The 24756-nt window shown below is 38.9% G+C and overlaps 1 protein-coding gene across 2 annotated transcripts; it reads right to left on the bottom strand.

The window, feature by feature from the left end:
- Nucleotides 1-4106: 4106 nt before the first annotated feature.
- On the bottom strand, nt 4107-23207 carry PRRG4 (proline rich and Gla domain 4). Of its 2 annotated transcripts, XM_005216320.4 has the most exons (6): nt 22961-23207; nt 22447-22574; nt 15659-15822; nt 13920-13968; nt 12781-12913; nt 4107-8486 (listed from the first exon to the last, which is right to left on the bottom strand). In XM_005216320.4, exons 2-6 carry the CDS (start codon nt 22550-22552, stop codon nt 8252-8254), a joined length of 687 nt encoding a protein of 228 aa, XP_005216377.1. In that variant the 5' UTR covers nt 22553-22574; nt 22961-23207; the 3' UTR covers nt 4107-8251. The 2 variants fall into 2 exon arrangements, with proteins under 2 accessions (XP_005216377.1, NP_001180054.1); NM_001193125.1 differs by lacking the exon at nt 22961-23207 and having other exon boundaries at nt 7694-8486; nt 22447-22552.
- Nucleotides 23208-24756: the final 1549 nt, after the last annotated feature.

Here is a 24756-nt window from a genome sequence, read left to right as displayed (position 1 = left end):
GTAAAAAAAAATTGTAAAAAAACCCCAACAATGCTCTTGGAGATTAAAAACATGACAATCTAAAATTAAAAATTAAATTTAATAGAATTAAAAGAACTTATGCAGAAAGAATAGCTTGCAGAAAGAAATTGAAAATAGTGAATCGGTCCAGAGAGTCCAATATTCAACCATTAGGAATCACACAAAAAGTAGAGAAATGAGAAGAAAGCAAAATATTGCACAAGAAAATTCTCTAGAATTCGGGGGCATAGATCTTCAAATTAAAAGAAGGCATTGGATGCCATGAACAATAAATGAAAAGACCCAGAATTGTGAATTTGAGATCACCAGGGATAAAAAGAAAATTTGAAAGTTTCCAGAGGATGGAAACTAGACTTTAGGAAACAAGGACAAAAGCAGGGAGAGCAGTGTTAGGAGCTGAACTGTGTCCTCCTAAAATGTCAGATGTTAAAATTTTGTACTTTTAATGCTAACCCTTTGTATTATATCTCAGAAGGTGATAGAATTTGGAAATAGGGACTTCAAAGAGGTAATTAAGTTAAAACAATGTCTTTAGGATGGGCCCTACTCCAATATAACTGGTATCCTTACAGGAAGAGGAGATTAGGACACAGAATAGGGAAGACCATGTATCAGTAAAAGCAGAGATGTCTAACCCACAAGCCAGCTGGAGAGGCTGCCAAAGAAATCAATTCTGCTGACACTTTAATCTCAGACTTCTAGCCTCCAGAATTGTAAGAAAATATATTTCCAATGTTTAAGGGGAGAAAAAAAGAAATAAGTGATCATATGTCAAGGAATGGAATCAGAGCATTATTGTAATTCTTAACAGCAATTAGATGCCAGAAGATGTTGGAGCAATATCCACAATATGCCAAGAAAAATGATTTTTTTGACCCACAATTAGCTAAATTATAAATCATATGTGAGAGTAAACATTCAAAGGCATGTAAGGATGAAGGTTTTGATCCACTCTTTTTTTTTTTTTTTGGTCTGCTCTTTTCAGCTACTTTTCCTTTGGCTGTATCTTAACCTGCTAAGAGGAATAGGACCAATTTCTCAAATTGTTCTCATTCTTATTACCTTTGATAATTTGTTTAAAACTATATAATGCTAGGAATTGTTGGAAAATGAAAAAGATCAATGAAAATGGTAAATAATGAGATGTTACAAAGTTTTCAAAAGCAAGAATAAAATCAGTGGAAGTGAAAGTGGAAGTCACTCAGTCGTGTCCAACTCTTTGCGACCCCATGGACTATACAGTCCATGGAATTCTCCAGGCCACAATACTGGAGTAGGTAGCTGTTCCCTTCTCCAGAGGGTCTCAGGGGATCGAACCCAGGTCTCCCTCATTGCAGGTAGATTCTTTACCAGCTGAGCCACAAGGGAAGCCCAAGAATACTGGAGTGGGTAGCCTTCCCTTCTGCAGGAATCAAACCAGGGTCTCCTGCATTGCAGGAGTATTCTTTACCAACTGAGCTATCAGGGAAGCCGATTAGATGTTAACTCATGTTAACCTAACACTTTATAACTGAGAGACTTTTAACGTGGTTGTACAAAATGAAAGATTGTAGAGAAAGCGTTTGGCCTAGGAATTGGTGTTTGATAGGTGCTTATGGTGGAAAGACCCTAAAGTGATCCGCAGTGACCTCTCCTGGTATTCACATCTTTGTAGAATCTCTTTCCTTTGAGTGCAGGTGGAAACTGTGACTTTGTTCTAACCCACAGAATGTAGCAAAGATAATGGGATGTCTCTCTTGTGTTTATGTTACATTATATAAGGCTTTATTTGCTAGCAGACACCCTCTATAGATCTCTCTGTTGGCTTGATGAAGTAAGCAACAATCCCATGTGGCCAGAACTGCAGGCAGCTTCTAGGAATTGTGGGCTGCTTCTAGGAGCTGCAAGTGACTCCTGCTGCTGAGGTTGGCCTCTAACCTCCAGCTCATTTTGTTATCGTGTTGTTCACTTGCCAACTCGTATCCGACTCTTTGCAACCCCATGGACTACAGCACTCCAGGCCTCCCTGTCCCTCACCGTCTCCCGGAGTTTGCCCAAGAGTGAGAAAAATATGCTGAGTCAGCAATGGACTTGACAATCCTGCATTAACTTTGTAAGGGCATTTCTAATCACCCTTACCTTCCAAATCTCTATGATCTTGGCCCTCAAAGTCCTCTTTCTTAAGCTGTTAGGAAAGTTTCTATCTTTAGATGAAATGTGGCTATTTCACCTTGTTTTTTAGAGTTTGTGTCTGTTTCACTATCTTGTCACAGCAGTCAAGTCTAGGGTATATTTTTTTAATTCCTTGAAATTTTACTTATAGATTTCACCGTTAATTATAACATAAAAGCGTTAAGTAAAATAATTCACTTTTTCCTGCTACTCTTCAACAGAATATAAGGAAGTGTTTTAAAAAAAAACTTTCAAGTAGTCCTAAGGAAACTTTTAGTCTTAAAAGTATTTTTTAAATTAATAATCTTTCTTTTTAGAGCAGTTTGGAGCAAAATTGAATGGGAAATATAGAAAGCTCATATATAACCCATCCTCACAAATGAACAACCTCACCCACTAACAATGTCCCATGTCATAGAGGTACACGATCATTATAACTGATAAACTGACATTAATACATCTTTATTACCTGAAGTCCATAGTCTATTATATTATGGTTCACTCTTGGAGTTGTCTGTGCATTTTAACAAATGTATAATGATTTGTATCCACCACGACCATGTCATATAGAGTACTTTCACTGCTCTAAAAATCTTCTATTCTCCATCTATTCCTCCTCCACACCCATTCACTCACCCAATCCCTGATCTTCTTACATCTTCCTAATTTTGCCATTTCCAGAAAGTCATATAGTTGTAATCATACAGCTTGTAGCCTTTTGAGATTGGCTCTTTTGGCTTAGTAATGTTCATTTAAGTTTCCATTATGTCTTTTTATGGTTTGATAGCTCATTTCTTTTTAGTGGTGAATAATATTCCATTATCTAAATTTACCCCTATTTATCTATTTCCTTTCTGAAGGACAACTTGGTTGCTTTCAAGTTCTGGCTATTATAAGTAAGGCTGTTATAAACCTCCATATGCAGGTTTCTGTGTGAACCTAAGTTTCCAACCCATTTGGGTAAGTACCAGGGAGCATGACTGCTGGATCAAACGGTAAAAATACGTTTAGTTTTACGAGGAACTGCCAAACTGTCTTCCAAAGTGGCTGCACCATCTTGCATTCCAATGAGCAGTAAATGAGAGTTCATTTCGCTCCACATCCTAACCAACATTTAATGTTGTCAGAGTTCTGGATTTGGGCCATTTTAATAGGTGTGTATCTCTTTGTTGTTTTGACTTGCAAGTGTTTAATGATATGCTGTTGGACATGTTTTCATATGCTTGTTACCTAATCATCTTTTTTGGTGAGGTATCTGTTCAAGTCTTTTGCCCATATTTTAAATCAGGTTGTTCCTTTTCTTGTTGTTGAATTCTGAGGGTTCTTTGTATAACTTGGATAACAGTCTTTTATCAGATGTATCTTTTGCAAATGTTTTCTCCTAGTCACTGGCTCGGCTTCTCATTCCTTTGACTAAAGTAATTTTAAGGAGTAAATGTATTAACATTTATGTATTAATCAACTGGATAAAAAATTTAAGGAGGACTAAATGTTGAACATAATGTAATATTTAATAAAAAACAGAGTTCATTTATCTGTATGATACATAGTATTACTTAATGTGTTTCTCTTATTTTGGAGGTACTGTTACTCCTATAATTTAGTATAACCTTACTATATTAAATTTTTTACAATTTATGTATAGATAAAGGTCACAGAAGTAAATTCAGTTTTAAGCAGTAATATATTATAAATTTGCCTCAAACAATATATTAAATATTAAAACTGTGTTAAGGAAAATAGCACTTTCACAATTGCAATTAAACTGTTTAAATAGAAAGTTACCACCCCCAGGTGAAAGACAGATACAGCAATACCATGCTGTAAACACTGTTTTGAAAACATACAATGCATTGTTCACATAATTAAATGCCATTATATGAAGAATAAGAATTAAACATTCTTCAAATAAACAGTGAAACAAGCAACAAATATTTACTTAGCATAAAGTTTATTCACATTTATAAAAAATATCTGTAATAGGAAATCCATTAAAGCCAAAATATAATCAAGCATGTAGGAAAAAATGCATTCAAAAGTGAGTTGCTTTTTCCAGATGAACGAAAATGCTGATAAGTACTGAATTGCCTTAAACTTTTAACTGTTAGGGAAACATTTTTAAACAACAAAAAAATGCTGAAGGAAACACAATACGGAAGGTTAAAGGTATCAATATATGTCATACATGTTCCAAAATGCTACACAGGCAGGATTTACAAAAGAATCTAGTTTTTAAAAAATTACAGAAATTCTAGACATTCTTCTAGTAGTATAAATGCCACATACAATATTTCAAATCAACCAGTAACTAATACAAACATTTCACATTCAGTTAGAATAAAAACAGTACGAATAACATGAAATTAAGCTTTCAAACAGCACTGACAAACTTCTTCTCATTAAAAAATTCACTTGTACGTATAGGAAAAGTACTCATACACATGACTTATCTGAGAAATAGAAAAAAACTCTTAGAATTTTATAGGCAAACAGGAACCCAGATACAGAGAACACTATTGCTCTAGTTTTTAATTGTTCTGAGAATTTTCACTGAACTCTGTGTATTTACTCAGAGGGCATAATATTAATAGATGCAAAACTCTGACACACAGTTTGTGCTCTTTTTGATTTTTTTCTTCTTAAAAAGAGAATATTCTGTGTAGAATTATCTATCCTATTGAAGGCAGAACCCTATAAATGTTTTTTTGTCTTTTTCTAGTCTTATTCTCGGATGATAAAGAATCTGCCTGCAATGTGGAAGACCTGGTTTGATCCCTGGGTTGGGAAGATCCCTTGGAGAAGGAAATGGCAATCCACTCCAGTATTCTTGTTTGGAAAATTCCATGAACCGAGAAGCCTGGCAGGCTACAATCGGGGTCACAAAGAGTTGGACACGACTGTGTGGCTTTCCCTTTTCATACCCATATTACATTCATTTCCTGATTGTAATAGAGGGGAAAACTGTCTAATTAACTATAAAGTTTGTGTCAAGATAGATTTAATGGTTAACACTAATCAGTTACTCAGGGAAGAAGCACAAACAAAAACAAATTAACCAAACCAAAAAACCCACTACCAAAAATACAACAGGAATAGAAAAGGGAGAATGGGACAGAAATACATGTCAATAATTTTATATTAATATTTTCCTTTTAATTATCATTTTTGGTTATGATTCTATCACATTTTCTGTTTTATATTTAAAGTATTATGGATTAGATTCTCAACACTGGATTCTCTACAAACACCAGTTATTTCATAATCTTGATGAATTCCAGATTTGTTCAGGTTAGAGCAATAGTTTTACAGTAAGTGATGGCATATGACAAATCTCTGCTGCTGCTGGGTGATGGGTTGTCACAGACCCTGAAGCTGGATTTACAGTAAGATTTCTGTGAGTCAATTGGAGTAAACAAGTTCATGGAATATTTTATTTTATTTATTTATTTTTCATGGAATATTTTAGATTGTGATTCAATAAAAGATAAATTGTATCTTATATTTTTATCCATCCTAAGAAAAAAATGTGTGAGAAAACATAGATATGCAATATATGCTCTTATATACATTTATGTATAAATGACAAATGTCTATACATTTCTCATACAGACTTAGAATTGTCTATACTTTATAATTTGAGACAGTGTAATTCTATAGGTATAAGATGGGGTTGAGAAAAGTGTGCTTGCTCATTCTAAACCTAGCTCTTACCAACATGTTAGATTTGGGGCAAGTTATCCTTGCATGCCTTAGAGTGATTGCTAAAATGATAGAGTTTGCTTCCAATCTTTTTTTTTTTATGTTTCCTAATTAGCCTCAGAACCAGCATTAGGTACTTGCTTGCTTTATTTATTTATTGGCTGTGTGACACGTGGAATCTTAGTTCCCTGCCCTAGATCACCAGGGAAGTCCTGCCTCTGATCTTTTAAAGAGGATTAAAATAAGGGCAAAGTTATATGAGGAAAAGTGCTTATGTAAACCCAATATATGACTAATAGTAAAATTTTTATAGGTTATGTAGGTGGCATTAAAAAGACCACTTTTTCTAATTATATCTAAATGTTGCTGCTAAGTCGCTTCAGTCGTGTCCGACTCTGTGCGACCCCATAGACGGCAGCCCACCGGGCTCCGTCATCCCTGGGATTCTCCAGGCAAGAACACTGGAGTGGGTTGCCACTTAGATAACTAATGAGAACACTGTAAGAGAACTCTACTTAAGGTACTATGGTGACCTGAATGGGAAAGAAGTTCAAGAGAGAAGGGATATGTATGTATGTATGTATGTATGTATGTCTGTCTGTCTGTATGTATGTATGGCTGATTCATTTTGCTGCACAGCGGAAGCTGAAACAACAATGTAAAGCAACTATACTCCAATAAAAACTAATTTAAAACAAAATGAAATATCAAACAACAAAAAATTTTGCCAGATGATTTCTTTGCAACAAGTAACCAAAGAGACTCTGAAAATATCAAACATAAAGTCTTTAGCAGTCTGTAATGATTAAGATCTTTCTTTCATCTGCATTAAGATCACAGTCTTAAAAGACAGATATACACTCAAACAGTGTAATATGATTTATACTTTTTAAACATTTAATTTGGAAGGAACTACAAAATGCATGTGAGTTTTAATCTCATCTCTCTAAAAATTATAAAACAAAATACAATTTTATAAATGGTATTACATAGAAAAAAGCAATGCCTGGCAAAAGCTTAAAGAACAGAATTTTCTATTTCTCAGGAGTATGTTATTTTTTGAGTTCCTGCAAAGAGGAAACAAATTCACATACACATACACTTAAATAAATTTGTGCACACACATTCATTCCAGAAGTTTATAGCTTATACTCTATTATGTTTGTAAGGGGAGATTGGTCACATACAGAATTAGAAGAAGATACAAACTATAGGTCAAAATTATTACCTATGATCTTCTGTATCCAGACATTAAAAGATGCAAGGGATTGCTGGTAACTTTAATCAATATTATTTTGATAGCAGAAAAGTAAGTTACTTCTAGGTTCTCAAACTATTATTTATAAACTTTGAAAATTTTTCCAGATTAATAGTTATGCATAGTCAGATACAGATAACTTAGCAATGAAAATGGGTATGTCTACTCGTCGGTAACATGCACAAATTTATCAAGCTCCACTCCTAGATTTGAAGCCTATAATCTACTTCGTGGTATAATAACCCTTGCAAATCCTTTCCATTGCAACCATGTTCTCTCTGAAGAAGTAACTCCCTAGTGTTTATTTTTTAAAGAAAACTATTGACTGCCCCCCATAATAAAGTATGACTGATAGAACAGTTCATGACTAAAATGTGCAAAATATAGTGAATGCTATGCAATAAAGATAAACTGATTTTATTAAGGTTATGATTTATAACATGATTTATGATATATACATGTCAGATTCTGTGAATTATTTCCAACCAAAAAGAAATCCTAAAAAAGAGTAGGTCCAATATTATAACTTGGAATAATCTAACAATTAGAAATTCTTTTTCTTTTTTTTTAGTGTTCAATACAAAAAGTCTATGGGGCTTCCCTGGTGGCTCAGACAGTAAAGAATCTGACTGCAATGCAGGAGACCCTGGGTCGATCCCTGGATCCGGAAGATCCCCTAGAGAAAGGAATGGTTACCCACTCCAGTATTCTTGCCTGGAGAATTCCATGGACAGAGAAGCCTGGCGAACTACAGTGCATAGGGTCACAAAGAATCGGACATAACTGAGCGACTAACACAACAACAACAACAAATCTACAACCTTTTCTGTACAAAGGATACAGACAGTTCACCAGTTCTAGCTGTGACATCCGTAACAGATTCTTTTGAACAGAACAGTGCTCTCTTCTTAACTGCAAGATACGAAATTCCTTATCCAGCTGATAATGATAAAATTCAGGTTAAAGATGCTGACAGAACTCCCGTGGCAGAGAACATATGCTTATTTCTCCTTTATTCTCTACAGTTTGCCATAAATGGCTGAATTGACCTGTCTTTTTTGGTTCAGGGAAAAGAACCACTTAAATAATGTGAATGTCCTATATCACCAAGACAATGAGGGCTTAGTGAGATGGGAGTGACATAGACTTTTTAAATACCCTAAAATCATTTGCTGGCCCAGGATAAGGTGGTGGTGGTGAAACACTCTGTTTTCTGGTCAATGCCACTGCCTGTTCATAAGAAGGTAATCCTGTATCTTCCAATGAAGGTGGCGATGGAGACAAGACAGCCTCCTCTGGTCTTCTGAAGATGATGGAAGGAGTATGTCTGCCCCTTCTTACACAGATGTCTGAAGAACTAAATAGAGCATTGAGGTTTAGGAAAGGCAATATTTTAGGTTAAGACAGCAATATTAAGAATCCAACTATTTAGATCAAAGCTGAACCTTCTTTATTAATATAACAAGTTTTATTTTACCCATAAACTCTGAATGAGTCTTGGTTTAGTGGGAAGACCAAGAGCTTTGAAGTCAGTCATGGGTATGAAACAGGATCCTATCATTTCATAGCAATGTGACCAAAGGCAAGGTACCCTAACTCAGGTTTCTTCCTCTGTAAAATGGGAATAATAATAGCTACATCAACAGAGATTTTCTTTATGGATTGAGAAAGATTATGTAAGGCATCTAAGCAGAGTCTGGAATACTGTAACAAGGACTCAAAACACATGAATTCTTTTTTTCTCCTATTCCTGAATTAAAATTTCCTCAAAGTATAGTGTTAAACCAAATCCAGGCTTTGTTGAAAGGCGCTACAACTCAAAGCTAAAGAAATTGATGCCACAGAGGTAATAACATCAGTGGATGCCCATCTCTTTCCTCTGTTACCCCAGCAGCCTGCTGGCTGGTCCATCCCTCCTCAGCAGGACTTCCATCCCATCATTCTTCTCCACAAAAGTCTAACTTGAAGTCTACTTTCTACTGAATCAACTTCCAACTCCTGTGCCTACTTTTCAAGGCCTCCCTTCATCTAGCCTTGCTTTATTTTATAGCTCTCTGCCCTTGCCAAGGCAGCGTCTTTACTCCCCATTGATCTCCATGGATGCAAGCCTAACAATTAGGAAAAAAAAAATTTTTTTTAATTAAAAAAAAATGGCTTAGTTCAAGTTCCACCATTTTTCACAAAGTTTTGTCACCTACACCAGCCAATGAAAACTGAAATGCAATACTGGTCTGGTGTTCCAAAACTACATTTCCCCTTCTCACTTGTAAATTACAAATTATAATTTAAACATAAGAAATTGATCCACTTAGACTGTGAGGTTGGCTGTCTATGAAGCATCTATGCAGAAATTAACCTCCTATAGTATGGTTAATAAGATAATTAAAATATATAGATGATCCTGAACCTATAGTCAATATTTATAATAGTATTCTTCCTAATAAGAGAGTTTAGCAGACCCAAAATACTGTACACCTTTGCAAACTAAATTAATATCAACTTGACTCTTAGAATACCTTTTCTGTTGGAAGTTATAATGAGATCTGAAATTGAAAGGAAAGAGAGAGGAAAATAGCAGAGAGAGAAGAAGAGAAAAAGGTCTATGTAAATCGAGGAATTGGATAATCTGCTCTTCAATAGTTGAGAGGTGCCTGAGAGCCTCAGAAGTTTACTTACAGGGCTCAATATAATTCCTCCTCTGTGGGAAATCTGGAATGTATGCATGGTAGGCTTGTCACTTGCCACATTCATTAGCTTGTGATGAAAAGTACTACTTGCTTGCTTATAGGAAACAGGAGAGACAGATGTTTTACTTGAACAAAGAAATTTTTCCATGTTGACCTTCAAAATCTGTTACAGGAACAGTATAATGATACTAAAATCATTAAGTGTTTTCACAGTGATTTCTTACATACAACCTTACATGACTGAAATCAGAAAGTACACACCAAGAACATCTCAGATAAGCTGACAACATTATATTATGCCTATTTTCCTCCATAAAATATAGGGACTAAGAAATGAAAAGATCTTGTTTCCCATTTCTTGGCATGTTTTTACAAAAGAATGACACAAACTATTCTAACAATGATCTCATTTTTTACTCCTTTCTTTTTCAAAATATTCCTCACCCTTCCCCCACTTTCAGACTTGCAAAATGTAGAAAGAGAACATGTAACTCTGTTGGAAGAATTTCTTGGGACAATTGATAAAAAGTACTTTAGTCAGTAAGTATTTAAAAGTTAATCTTAACACAAAGGAATGTCTGGTTAACCTAGTTTGAAATGTGCCCTATAAAGGGTTGCTCTGAGAATCAAAGTGAGACAGTAGATGTAAAAATGACCTGTAAATGGGACAGCATTCTACTGTACTAAGGATAACTAATCTTACTTTTAAAATAGGAGATATCTGGGTTTTCAAAATTTAATAATAACATACACAGAAAACATGTATAATAATGGCACCTCTTTACTCCTTGTGTCTTTGAATTCTGCTTCTGAACTTATGCAGGAAAGAAGCTAGAAGGCTTCAGAGAAAAAAAGGCATAAGGTAAGAAGGTGTAGTAGTGTAGAAAAGCAGAGAAATGGAAAAAAACAGGAAAGAGAAGAGAACGATGTTGAGCATGACACTGAATAATGACTGTCTTCACAGATCTTCAGGGAAATTATTAAATACTGAGAGCATACACATGGACTTTAGGGGAAAATATTGTAAATGGGATAGAAAAGAAGGAAAGATAAAAGACAAGGAGAGTCTTTAAAGATAAATATTCCAATTTCTTCATTAACCCATGAATTTCCAGGTATCCTGCAGCTTGTGGAGAAAGCCATATTAAATAAGATCTTAGTAAGCCCTTGAAAATGGGGAGAACTTGCTGATTCTCTGTTAAGTAGGTGAAATTAATAGAAACCTCACATTAAAGATAGTGGTTTAAGAACAATTGCACAAATTTTTCCTTACTTTCTTTCACTTTTCAAACTTTTAGAGGATTTATAGAACTCTCAGACAATCTCCTTAGTTCCTGCCCGTGATCACATAATGCCTCAGGGGACTGCTTAGGAATTCCAGCTGGTGGATAGAATTACACTTTACTTTGCCCTCGTCCTCTGCCCCCTTTGCTGGCATGTCCTCCTCTGCAGGGGCTTCCCAGGAAGCAGTGGTAAACAATTTGCCTGCAATGCAGAGGACACAAGTTCAATCCCTGGGTTGGAAGGATTCCCTGGAGAAGGAAATGGCAACTCACTCCACTATGCCTGCTAGAGAAATTCCATGGACAGTGGAGCCTGGTGGGCTACAGTCCATGGGATCACAAAAGAGCTGGATACAACTAAGAGACTAAAACAACAGCAACAACCAACTTCCTCTGCACTCTTACTACGGGCATCCTTTCAGACTTGCCTCTGCCCTTGCCTCTGTCCTTTCATCACACTCAGAAAACTTGGCTTCAGCTTTTATCTTCCAATGGATTCATCCTAATTCCACCTCTATTGCCCTAAACTCTTACCTTAACAATAAAGAAAAAATTTTTATTATGGTAAAATATGCATAACGTAAAATTTGTCATTATAACCATTTTTAGGTGTACAATTAATAGTATTAATTATATTCACAATGTTGTACAGCCATCACCACTATCTATTTCCATAATCGTTTTATCACCTGGTCAATAATGAGCATCTTTATAGAATTTGGAACCGCAAATAGGGTAAATAAGGATATACAAGAAATAATTCTGATTGCCTGTTTTGCATGTGTTGCTTTTTTTAAAAATAAGGTAGTTCTACACTTTTATCTATACTTACAGATAAGATGGCACCCCACTCCAGTACTCTTGCCTGGAAAATCCCAGGGACAGAGGAGCCTGGTAGGCTGCAGTCCATGGGGTCACTAAAAGTCGGACTCGACTGAGCGACTTCACTTTCACTTTTCACTTTCATGCATTGGAGAAGGAAATGGCAACCCGCTCCAGTGTTCTTGCCTGGAGAATCCCAGGGACAGAGGAGCCTGGTGGGCTGCCGTCTATGGGGTCGCACAGAGTCGGACACGACTGAAATGACTTAGCAGCAGTAGCAGTAGCACAGATAAGAATATGAATGATAATAACTCTTTATTCTAACGATGTTGAGATTTATTATGCAAACAATTATGGGCTTTAGGAAGCTTTACTAATATGCTGGAATTCAGTTAATAGCAATGTATTAACATCGGCTTGTGTTAGTCGCTCAGTCATGTCCGACTCTTTGTGACCCCACGGATGGGAGCCCACCAGTCTTTTCTGAACATTGAATCCTCCAGGCAAGAATACTGAAGTGGCTACCCCTTCCCTTCTCCAGGGGAATCTTCCTAAACTAGGGATTGAACCCAGGTTTCCTGCGTTGCTGACATCTTTACCATCTGAGCCACCAGGGAAGCCCAAAGTTGGCTTGTTAGTTTTACAAATGTAATATGGTAATATAAGAGGTTAGCAATGAGGGAACTGGCGAAGGACACATAGGAACTCTCTGTGCTTTCTTTGTAACTTTCCTGTATAGCTGAAATGATTCCAAAATAAAAAATGTACTTCAAAACATAGGCAGTCATTTTTTTAGCCATTTAAAAATAATAGTATAGAAAGTATAATCGTGAATTCAATATTTTCACTTGATACTTACCCTGGATATTGTTGCCTGTGACACTTGGTGATACAAAGATAGTAACCAACTAATCCCAAAATAACCAAAAATACTCCAGCAGCAATTAATCCAGTCAGAAGGCCCATAACGTCGATTTTCTCTCTGTTAGCATCTTAAGAGAAATCATTAAACTAACATAAATATAACAACTGAAAAGCACCACCTATGATTTCAATAAATTTAACATTGAGTGTAAGCACATTATTAAGCATCTAATAATTAATATTGGTTATTTTTAAAAGTCTGTGCCAGAGACATGACCAAAAAAAAGATATACTTCTAAAAGCCCTAGGTATGGCTTCATTTATTTTTATTATTTTAATTAAAATTATTTATTCATTTTGGCTGTGCTGGGTCTTAGTCGTGGCATGTGGGTTCTAGATCCCTGGCCAGGGGTGGAACCCAGGTTCCCTGCACTGGGAGTTCAGAGACTTAGCCACTGGACCACCAGAGGAAGTCCCTGATTTATTTTAAATGTCTTCTTAAATGAATAAAAGTCAAGACTAAGCAGGATAAACATATTCTTTGTTCAACTATACACATTTTGATACTAGCTACTGAGAGAAATTTACTAAGCAACTCCAGAGTGCTATGTAATACAGTCTCCTTACAGCTGGAGCCCTGCCTAGGAGGAATAAAAAAATCACTGGCAAAAACAAAACAAACCTGACTAAAGAGCAGCTAGAGATGATCAATGCAGATAAGACGAAGGATCTCCCCTCTCTAGAAGTTACTTAATTCTAACAATCTTAATTTACTTAGTAGCACAAGTATTCCATTCACTTGTAATGGTAAAAAAGAAAAAAAATTAAAATAGCTTACTGCTTGAAAGTAACAGTCTTACTTTTATTCTGTGCAAGTCCTGACTTAGCTGAGCTGTTTAAAAGAGCGAATTAAGCCTATTATCTCATTTCCCTAGTATCTCACCAAACTTGATTTTCAGTGTGTAAATAGACGAACACGGCCTTCTCTGTCTTAGATAGCCCTGTGTATAATTGAGAAATCTTTCCCGGATTTACAAGATATGTATGTTGTGCAACAACCAAACTCAAACAATGAAATTAAAATTTACTATGATAGAGGTTGGGAAAAAAAAACATTAAAATTGATCGCCTTACCTGATTTTGTGGTTGGTCCTCTAACTGAATATTCTTGCCAAAATTTCATCTAAGAGAAAGGTAAAAATGTCCAAGTTTATTTAATTTCTTTAACATCATTTCATTTGGTCTCAAGGACCTAGACTAGGGGGTGATAAACGCTTGGCATGGGCCACAGATAGGACAACCAGTTCATTCACGCTGGAGCAAGTGACTCACTCTATTAAATAATTAACGTATTGCCACCCACCACCGTTTCTTCCAACTCTGAAATTGGCCAGGGATTTATGCTAGTGCCAGCTCTTCACCACTGGACCCTGATATTCTTCCTTCATTGGCCCAGGGCCCTCACTCAGGTATCCAGGGACACTATCGAATTAGAGAGTTGATGAAAACAGCAGAGGTGGAAGTTGAAGCAGAGGACTCATGATCGGAGTCTGACTTTTTTCTACACTAGGTGAGCCTTCAGTTTGCTAGGACATTTTTATAGGTTTTTTAAAAAATTAATTTATTTTTGGTTGTGCTGGGTCTATGTTTGCAGGTAGGTTTTCTCTAGGTGTGGCAATCGGCAGCTGCTTTCTAGTTGCAGTGCAAGGGCTTTCCATTGTGGAGTCTTTTCTTGCTGTGGAGCGTGGACTCAGAAGTTGTGGCCTCCGTGCACTTGCCCCGAGGCACATGGGATCTTCCGGGGCCAGGGATCTAACCCGTGTCCTCTGCATTGGAGGCAGGCTTTCAACCACTGGACCACCAAGGAAGCCCTTGCTCAGAGATTTTATTAAAAGGTATTTATTGATTTGGAAAGACATCCCTGAGACTTTTTAAGTTCAGTGTTACTTGAGAGAGTGGAAGCTGTTTTTAAGGAACTGTGATAAAAGTAGAAAATGGATTTGTGAGAAACAGAATAGAATTTCAACAGACACAACTCCAAGGCGGAGCAGTCTTTGCTTCCTTTCTCTAATTGATGCACCAGATAATAGCAGGCAATGGGAGGCCGGGGAGAATTTGGGAAGAAAAAGAGCTGAGTTTCAGTAACGCCTTCATTTGAAGAACACCTAAAGAGGTTCTTATTGACTAAAGAGTAAAATGGGATTCTTGAGGAAGGGGAAAAAGAGCTGGGGTTATTTAACCTTGGGGTTATTTACAAAAGTAAAGAATCTGGGTCACTTGATATTCTTAAAGAATATGCCAGATTATTACAGGGACAGTGCTGGCTCTTTGCTTTGTATTTTTCAGGATTAACAGACAGAAGTTAATTATATTTTAAGGGAGAAATTCTAAAAGTTTATTGCCAAGCAATAAACTCCTGAATGCAGGGAATATATATTTTATCCTCAGTTTCTAGGGGAGCATATGACACATAGTAGATTATCAATAAGTACTTGAAATATAAATATAGTCATCAAAAAGCTAAGTCTTGATAGGAAAAATTTCTCTGAGTTTTGACTGATTGAAGCCTGAGTCAGAGAACTAACTCAATATCCTGAAGTTTAATTCAATGTGCTTTAAGACTGTCTTTGAATATCATAAATGTTAAACACAAAATTATAACATAATTGATAATTTTCTAATTACTGTAAACCCAGGAAAGTATAAAGTAAAATCTAAATGGGTTAATTAGCATTTTAAGAAAGTAGAAAGAGATAACAGGTATACAATCCTAAATTTATTTAAGGCATATAATTTCTAATGCCTGAAAAGTATCACTTTTTAAAGTACAATTTAATAAATGTCTAGCCAATTAACATCATCAACAAAATTACCGTTTTATCTTCATCCACAAAAATCTCTCTGGCTTCCTCATAATTACAAAGTTCTTCTATGCATTCTCTTTCTAGGTCACCGGGAGTGAAGAGCTCCAAATCAAATCTATTATATAGGAGGTGTCTATGTATGAACAGGTTTGCTTCTTCTTTTGATGTAAAAACTAACAAAGAAACAGAAAGATTTCAAACATTGATAAAAATAAGGCAGAAAATTCCTGTTTTAATTATGAGAAGAGCACATAGTTCCTTTGATGTGGTTAAATTATGCCCAACTTTCTTCTGTGGTTTTAAAATCTGACAAAAAGAAATATCATCAGTAAAAATAATTCCTGCCAAAGATGCAATACAGATATTAATCAATTCCAGGACATACTTGAGTAGATTATGTCCAAAGTTCTCAGCATAAGTGAAAAAAAATTGAGTTTCATTTTTTTCCTCTAGACAGTTATTTTTCCAATAAACGACAGGCCAGACTACGCTATTTCTAAAGCACTGGTTTCCTATTATTTTGACTGAGAAAAATTAGTCTGGTGTAGTGGCAGAGTGTTAGACACAGAAGACACAGATTTTTCTTTACTGATTTGGCTTAGCTATCAGCTGTATATCCCGGGATAAGTCATTTACATCTCTGGGTTGCCATTTCCTAAATCACTTTTTTTTTCGGCAGCGCTGTGTGGCATGCAGGATCTTAGTTCCCAACCAGGACCAAACCCATGCCCCCTGCATTAGTAGCAGAGTCCTGACCAAGGCTGCCGGACCACCAAGGAAGTCCCAGGTGTGAGTCTTCACACAGCTGTTTTGTCCAATATAGCAGCCACTAGTCACATGTGGCACAGAGAACCTGAAATGTGGCTAGTGTGAATTGAATGTGCTGTAAGTGTAGAATTCAGACTTAAATTGAAGACAGTGGGGAAAACCACTAGACTATGACCTAAATCAAATCCCTTATGATTATACAGTGGAAGTGAGAAATAGATTTAAGGGACTAGATCTGATAGACAGAGTGCCCGATGAACAATGGACAGAGGTTCATTAACATCGTATTGGAGACAGGGATCAAGACCATCCCCAAGAAAAAGAAATGGAAAAAAGCAAAATGGCTGTCTGAGGAGGCCTTACAAATAGCTGTGAAAAGAAGAGAAGTGAAAAGCTAAGGAGAAAAGGAAAGATATGCCCATCTGAATGCAGAGTTCCAAAGAATAGCAAGGAGAGATAACAAAGCCTTCCTCAGTGATCAGTGCAAAGAAATAGAGGAAAACAACAGAATGGGAAAGACTAGAGATCCCTTCAAGAAAATTAGAGATACCAAGGGAACATTTCATGCAAAGATGGGCTCGATAAAGGACAGAAATGGTATGGACCTAACAGAAGCAGAAGATATTAAGAAGAGGTGGCAAGAATGCACAGAAGAACTGTACAAAAAAGATCTTCATGACCAAGATAATCACGATGGTGTGATCACTCACCTAGAGCCAGACATCCTGGAATGTGAAGTCAAGTGGGCCTTAGGAAGCACCACTATGAACAAAATTAGTGGAGTTGATGGAATTCCAGTTGAGCTATTTCAAATCCTGAAAGATGATGCTGTGAAAGGGCTGCACTCAATATGCCAGCAAATTTGGAAAACTCAGCAGTGGCCACAGGACTGGAAAAGGTCAGTTTTCATTCCAATCCCAAAGAAAGGCAATGCCAAAGAATGCTCAAACTACCGTACAATTGCACTCATCTCACACGCTAGTAAAGTAATGCTTAAAATTCTCCAAGCCAGTCTTCAGCAGTACATGAACCGTGAACTTCCAGAGGTTCAAGCTGGTTTTAGAAAAGGCAGAGGAACCAGAGATCAAATTGCCAACATCCGCTGGATCATCAAAAAAGCAAGAGAGTTCCAGAAAAACATCTATTTCTGATTAATTGACTATGCCAAAGCCTTTGACTGTGTGGATCACAATAAACTGTGGAAAATTCTGAAAGAGATGGGAATACCAGACCACCTGACCTGCCTCTTGAGAGACCTATATGCAAGTCAGGAAGCAAGTTAGAACTGGACATGGAACAACAGACTGCTTCCAAATAGGAAAAGGAGTACATCAAGGCTGTATATTGTTGCCCTGCTTATTTAACTTACATGCAGAGTACATCATGAGAAACGCTGGGCTGGAAGAAGCACAAGCTGGAATCAAGATTGCCAGGAGAAATATCAATAACCTCAGATAAGCAGATGACACCACTTTTATGGAAGAAAGTGAAGAACTAAAGAGCCTCTTGATGAAAGTGAAAGAGGAGAGTGAAAAAGTTGGCTTAAAGCTCTACATTCAGAAAATGAAGATAATGGCATCTGGTCCCATCACTTCATGGCAAATAGATGGGCAAACAGTGGCTGACTTTATTTTTGGGGGCTCCATAATCACTCCAGATGGTGATTGCAGCCATGAAATTAAAAGACGCTTGCTCCCTGGAAGGAAAGTTATGACCAACCTAAATAGGATATTAGAAAGCAGAGACATTACTTTGCCAACAAAGGTCCATCTAGTCAAGGCTATGGTTTTTCCAGTAGTCACGTATGGATGGGAGAATTGGACTATAAAGAAAGCTGAGTGCTGAAGAATTGATGCTTTTGAACTGTGGTGTTGGAGAAGACTCTTGAGAGTCCCTTGGACTGCAAAGAGATCCAACCAGTCCATCCTAAAGGAGATCAGTCCTGAGTGTTCATTGGAAGGACTGATGTTGAAGCTCAAACTCCAATACTTTTAGGCCACCTGATGTGAAGAGCTGACTCACTTGAAAAGACCCTGATGCTGGGAAAGACTGAAGGCAGGAGGAGAAGGGGACGACAGAGGATGAGATGGTTGGTTGGCATCTCAGACTCAATGGAGATGAGTTTGAGTAGACTCTGGGAGTTGGTGATCGACAGGGAGGCGTGCTGTGGTCCACAGGGTCACAAAGACTCAGATATGACTGAGCAATTGAACTGAACTGCACACTAAGTGTAGAAAGGGACTTCAAAGACATGGTTAAGAAAAATGTAAAGTATCTCAATGTTTTATATTGCTTATATTTATAATGTTAGGTTAAATATTTGGAATATATTGGGTTAAATTACTTTATCAAAATTAGTTGCACCTATTTCTTTTTACTTTTTAAAATGTGGCTGCTAGAAAATTTTAAATTATTTATGTGGTGCATATTCTATTTCTACTGGCCAGTACTATTCTAGCATCTTCATTTCTAAGTTATAAATAAGATTTATGAGCTATTTAAACCAAGGAGGGGAGACAGAATGGGTTCATTAGTGCTAGTTGTTTTGAGAAATATTCTAAAAAGGTAGACCATTCTGTCCTGTGACAAAATGTTTGTTCTTTCCTCTTCTTTGTTCTTGTGGATTTTACACAACCATGAAACAGAATGAAAAATTTTCCAAGTCGCCATCATTTCTCATTGGGATTCTTATAATGGCCCTCGAAGTCATCTCCCTGTCCACGACAGTGACAGCACATTGCCAATGTGCCTGGATCTCTCCTGCCTTTGAACTTGCTTTCCACTGAATAGAACTTTCCTCTTTCAGTCTGCATTCTCACTTGCTTCCACATTTTGTTCAGTGTTACCTTGAACCCCATCCCTACTCACCTCTGGCAATCCCCATCCCACACTGTGTTTTTTCATGGCACTTTCCATCTAGTGTTCTATATGCTTTATTTACTTATCTGTTACCACTCTGTTCCCCCAGCTAGAAGGAAAATTCCATTAAAGCAGGGATGTTGACACATAGAGGTGCCCCCCAAATTACTTACAATAATAAATGAATGAACTTGACTTTCCTCTTGGACCTGAATTCTCAGAGTTGAGGCAATTCAGAGGTATGGTCTGTTATTCATCTTGGCACAGGTTTATAATACTAAACCAGTGATGAAGTAACTTTGAGTCTGCTTAACTTAGCTGTACTGTACTTACTTACAATATGTAAAATCTGATTTCAGAGCAGAGAATTAGAAATCTGCCTTTGTATTGCTACTTCTCAGATATGCCCAGATCTTTACATTTTACTGGCTAGAAAAGCAGTGCCAAATTTTGTCATTGTCAGCCTCCTTTGTAATCTGAGTTACAAAACACCCCTAACCTCCAAATGGGACCTTCAACTTAAAAGGAAAAAAGTGAGTCACAAACACTTTTATTGTTCCTGAAATGATATTTATGCCAATGAAAGTCTTGACTGCTGTATAAAACATGCCTTCTGGGTGGGACTGGTGTCCACCACTTCCCTGAGGTTGAAAGTTCTAATTCAGTCCATGGTTCATCTTAGACTTTCAATGCCTTATCAAACTTCTTCTTGCTTCCCTTATGATCTCAGGAGAAATACTGTCCTTTGTTATTTGGGTTCTAAGTAGCCTGGACTTGCTTTTAATCAAAAGAGGCAAACTTCCATGCCCTGGAGCATCCTGAACTTGCAGCAATGGTTCCTGTTTCCCCTCTGACCATTGCCAGAGGATACACTGGCCTTTGCACTTTTGTATCTGCTGCCTCAGATTATCTTCTCATCTTTATTTCTCCAGACTTAGACCACCGACACAACTGAGCGACTGAACTGAACTGAACTGACTGAGACCATCCTAAGAGGCTGTCTATTTCCCTGTTTTAAACCTATCGAGATATCCTATTCTTCTCCTCTCTCCTGTCTCTCCATGCTTTCTAAATAAGTTTCCCTTGAGTCATTTAAATCCCACCTCTTGGCTTTATCAGAACACAACTGAAGGTCCTTTGTTTTCCTAGTTACTTTTCGTATCTCCATTTGTTATCTCATTTGCAGAGAGCACTGGCTTCTGTACTCTCCAGAGACATAGCTACTATGCTAACTAATACCTAACTAATGCTAACTAATACTGCTAACCAATACCTCTGCTCTTGAACTCTCTGTTTCTACTTCTGTCATAGAGTTTACGGAGAGTATCAGTTTACACCCTGCCTCGCCCACTAGATGAAGCAGTCTATGCAGATTTCCAGGCAAGAATACTGGAGTAGGTTGCCATTTCCTTCCCCAGATCTTCCTGACCTGGAGATTAAACCCAGGTCTCCTGAACTGCAGGCAGACTCTTTTTTTTTTTTTCATTAAAAAAAAAATTATTTATTTTTTAATTGAAGGATAATTGCTTTACAGAATTTTGTTTTTGTCAAACGTCAACATGAATCAGCCATAGCTATACATATGCCCCCTCCGTCTTGAACTTCCCTCCCAGCTTCCTTCCCAATCCCACCCTTCTAGGTTGATACAGAGCCCCTGTTTGAGTTCCTGCAGGCAGATTCTTTATCAATCGAACCACCAGAGAAGCCTTTTAAATACACACTCTTCCTCATTTACATTTCCCACAGATATCTCCAGCCTTCTGCACTCAAATGTGATCTCTAAATTCCTTCCACAGTTTATGATGTCCTGGAGAGTGTCTTTTATGCCTATATCTTGTGAATGAACGAATGTACTCATAAACATTCTGGACCCAGCATCTGGTCCCGCTGAGTATGGATCATCAACCTTATATATGAATGGACTTACATATATGGTGCAACGTGGAAGGCACCAGGAAGGATCTCCTTGCAAATCTCTGTTCCACTAACTACTTTATCCAGTTGCTTAGGATTCTGTGGTCAGTGTTTGATTCCTTAAGGTTAAGATATTGCCCTATTTTAACAAACACACAGTCTCCCAGAAGGCTTGAGACACTAAACTGTATTAACTATTATTAGCGTAAAGATTAGGAGTTTTAGTGTAACAGATCCTTCTCAAAAGAGAATGAGAGTAGGACCTGATGAGAATGAATGTGGGACAGATATGTGAGGGGAGGTGGATCCAAAGCATTGGCACCAGGTAGGGAAGTCCACAGAGAAGGCAATGGCAACCCACTCCAGTACTCTCGCCTGGAAAATCCCATGGACAGAGGAGCCTCGTAGGCTGCAGTCCATGGGGTCCCTAAGAGTCAGACATGACTGAGCGACTTCACTTTCACTTTTCCTTTCATGCACTGGAGAAGGCAATGGCAACCCACTCCAGTGTTCTTGCCTGGAGAATCCCAGGAACGGGAGAGCCTGGTGGGGTCGCATAGAGTCGGACACGACTGAAGCGACTTAGCAGCAGTAGCAGTAGCAGGGAAGCACAGTGACTTGGCAGGGAGAAAGCCAAGTTTTTTTTCTTTCCTGTGTTTTCTAGGTTAGGCTTTCAGAATGTGGGCAGGAATCTGTTTATGACCTGGAGACCACAAGGTGTGCCATTCTAGGTTAGCAAGCCCCAAACCTAATCTTCTCACACCATCTAACTTTACCCACATAACCAGACATTTAAAAGTAAAAAAGGACCTCAGAGATCACTCCACTCCTCATTCCCTCATCATTTTAAAAGCTGAAAGGGGGTTAAGTAACTTGCCAGATTTGTCTGCTAACAAATCCAGACTAGGTCCATCTTTCCAGGAAGAATAATTAATTATGCTCATCAGAATTACCACACAGCCTCATCTAGAAAAACGGCACTCACTGATTTTCAGAAGTTGAAACAGGTTTTCCATTCAGTTAACTACCCGCCTGGTCTTAAATACATATTTACAAAAGTAACTCTCAGAATTAAAAATTGCAGTTAACATAGCAAACCACAACATTACCAAATAAACCACAAATTAAAGCGCATTTTAGCGCTTCTAGGATTGATGAGGGCATTTAACCTCAAAGACTACACTTTCTCGTTTGAGCCCTGGAATACAGGCTCGAGTTTTCAGCACGGGTTTCTTGGGATCTGCAGCCAGGCTCACCTTCTTCTCTCGCATGCCTAGACTCCTCCGAGGGACTTCTTGTGCAATGAGGAAACGCGAAGGTAACTACGGGCAGTTGGCTGAGTAGCACCAGGAGTGGAAACATAGTCCGGCAACTGTCAAACAAACTGAAACAAACAAAATAACCAACCAACCAAAAACACAGGTCAAAAGTGCCCCCAGCTCAGCAGTTTAAATTCCTATGGGAACGAGTCACCGACCTGTTGTGTTCAAAGTCATCGCGTGACTGCACCCCGCGCGCGGTTTCGGTCGCCAGGGTCCGACCCGCGCCCGGAAAGCGGCCCGGAGAGCTCCGGGGGACAAATGCCGCCTCCCCTCCATCCACCCGCCCACCATCCCTGTCCCCACCTCCCTAGCCCCCACCCTCTGGACTCTGCGGCCGGCTGAGCGGGCGCCTTTCGACCCTCTGCGTTGCAATCGGACCCGGTCCGCCGAGAAGGGCCCCTCCCAGCCACCCATTCCCGGCCGGGGCCGAGCTTCCGGGCCCTCGCACCTGCAGCTCCGGGCGCATGTTCCAGCAGCAGCCGGGCCGGAGTCCCGTGCTTCGGTCGTCCCTGTGGCCGCCAGACCCTCGGTCTCGGCGCCCCCCAAATCCGCGCCTTGCTCTCCGCAGGGCGGGAAGGGCCCCCTCGCTCGGGCCGAGGAAGAGCTTGGGGTCCGCGGAGGGGGCGCCCTGGCCGGCTCCAGCACTCTCAGTGCGAGTCCTGCCTGGATCCCGGGAGGCCGCAGAGTAGAGCGGTGAGAACCGGAGGAAGCAGCTACCTAGGAGCACCCTGCCGCGCTCCTCCCCATGGGGGCCGGCGCACCTGCGGCGGGCGGGCGGTTGACTGGCGTCTCCGGGAGCCGCGCCTCGCAGCTGCCGCCACCTCTTTCTGCGCTAAGCCCTGGGCGAGTCCGGCCGCCTGCAGCCAGTTCTGGCCCCGCCTTGGCGCGCGGGTGGCGGGTTTGGGACTGGTTTCTAGACCCCGCGTCCTCCGCCGACTCAGGGCAGCGTGAGTTCACCTCCCAGCGCTAAACAGAAACCACCTGCTGAACCCTCCCTCTGGCGCGTCCAGGGATTTTCGATTTGTGTTTCACTAGGCGACGAGCTCTATCTTAAGATCTTAGGTCTCAAAGGGTGGTCCGCGAAGGAGAACAAAATCTTTATCAGAGCATATGAAATGGGAAGTGACCTTAAAAATCAGTTGATTACATTGGATTTCAAATCGCGGCTCGCCATGTCTGGGCCGTCTCCAAGATCCTTTCAAGGGGTCTCCGTGGTCAAAACTATTTCCTTTATGGTACAAAGACATAATTTGCCTTTTTCGCTGTCGTTGCCTCCTGAATGTACAGCGGAAATTTCCAGAGGCCATTCGACGGGTAACGATGTCATCACCCAGCTAATAGAGTGCTTGCATGTGTTTTGTGTTTTCCATTATTTTCTATGGTAGTAGATTTAAGTATCAGCACGTACGTTTTTTATAGAGATTAATAAAATTTGCCTGTTCTTAGTTTTTTTTTTTTTTTCCTGTACTTTTATTAGCTAGCTTTAGTCATACTTGGCAGGATAGCTATAACCTCTTTTTTTTTTTTTTTTTTTATAAATAGTCGTCTGAAATCTTGAGCCTATGCAGAAATATAGCCAAAAGTAAGTACACTTTGTTGATTTGAAATAATATGAAAATTTCTCAGTTTAACAGATAATATGATAAATATCAGGGCTTCCCTGGTAGCTCAGCTGATAAAGAATCCACCTGCAATTCAGGAGATCCCAGTTCGATTCCTGGGTCAGGAAGATTCCCTGGAGAAGGGATGGGCCACCCTCTCCAGTATTTTGGGCTTCCCTGGTGGCTCAAACAGTAAAGAATCCACCTGCAATGGGGGAGACCTGGATTTGATCCCTGGGTTGGGAAGATCCCCTGGAGGAGGGCATGGCAATCCACTGCAGTATTCTTGCCTGGAGAATCCCATGGACAGAGGAGCCTGGTGAGCTACAGACCATGGGATCTCAAAGAGTGGGATACCACCGACTGACTTAGCACAGCACAGCATAGTATATATCATTAGATATAATTCATGTAAGTAAGAGCTCTTTGGAGATCCTTAATAATGTTTAAAAATGTGAAGAGGTCCTGAGACCAAAGAGTTTGAGAATTACCACCTCAAGTGATGAAGGCAGCAGGTGGACAGAGCACATAGTGGGAGTTCACACACTGCCTTGTCCAAACAACACTGGTAACAACTCTTTGGAACATTACTTAAGGTTCCATGCTTTGGCCAAAGTGGCTCAACATTTGGTAGAAGCCAGAA

Source organism: Bos taurus, chromosome 15 (genome assembly GCF_002263795.3).
Source record: "Bos taurus isolate L1 Dominette 01449 registration number 42190680 breed Hereford chromosome 15, ARS-UCD2.0, whole genome shotgun sequence".
Classification (NCBI taxonomy): domain Eukaryota; kingdom Metazoa; phylum Chordata; class Mammalia; order Artiodactyla; family Bovidae; genus Bos; species Bos taurus.
This window is presented reverse-complemented; position numbering and strand designations above follow the sequence as displayed.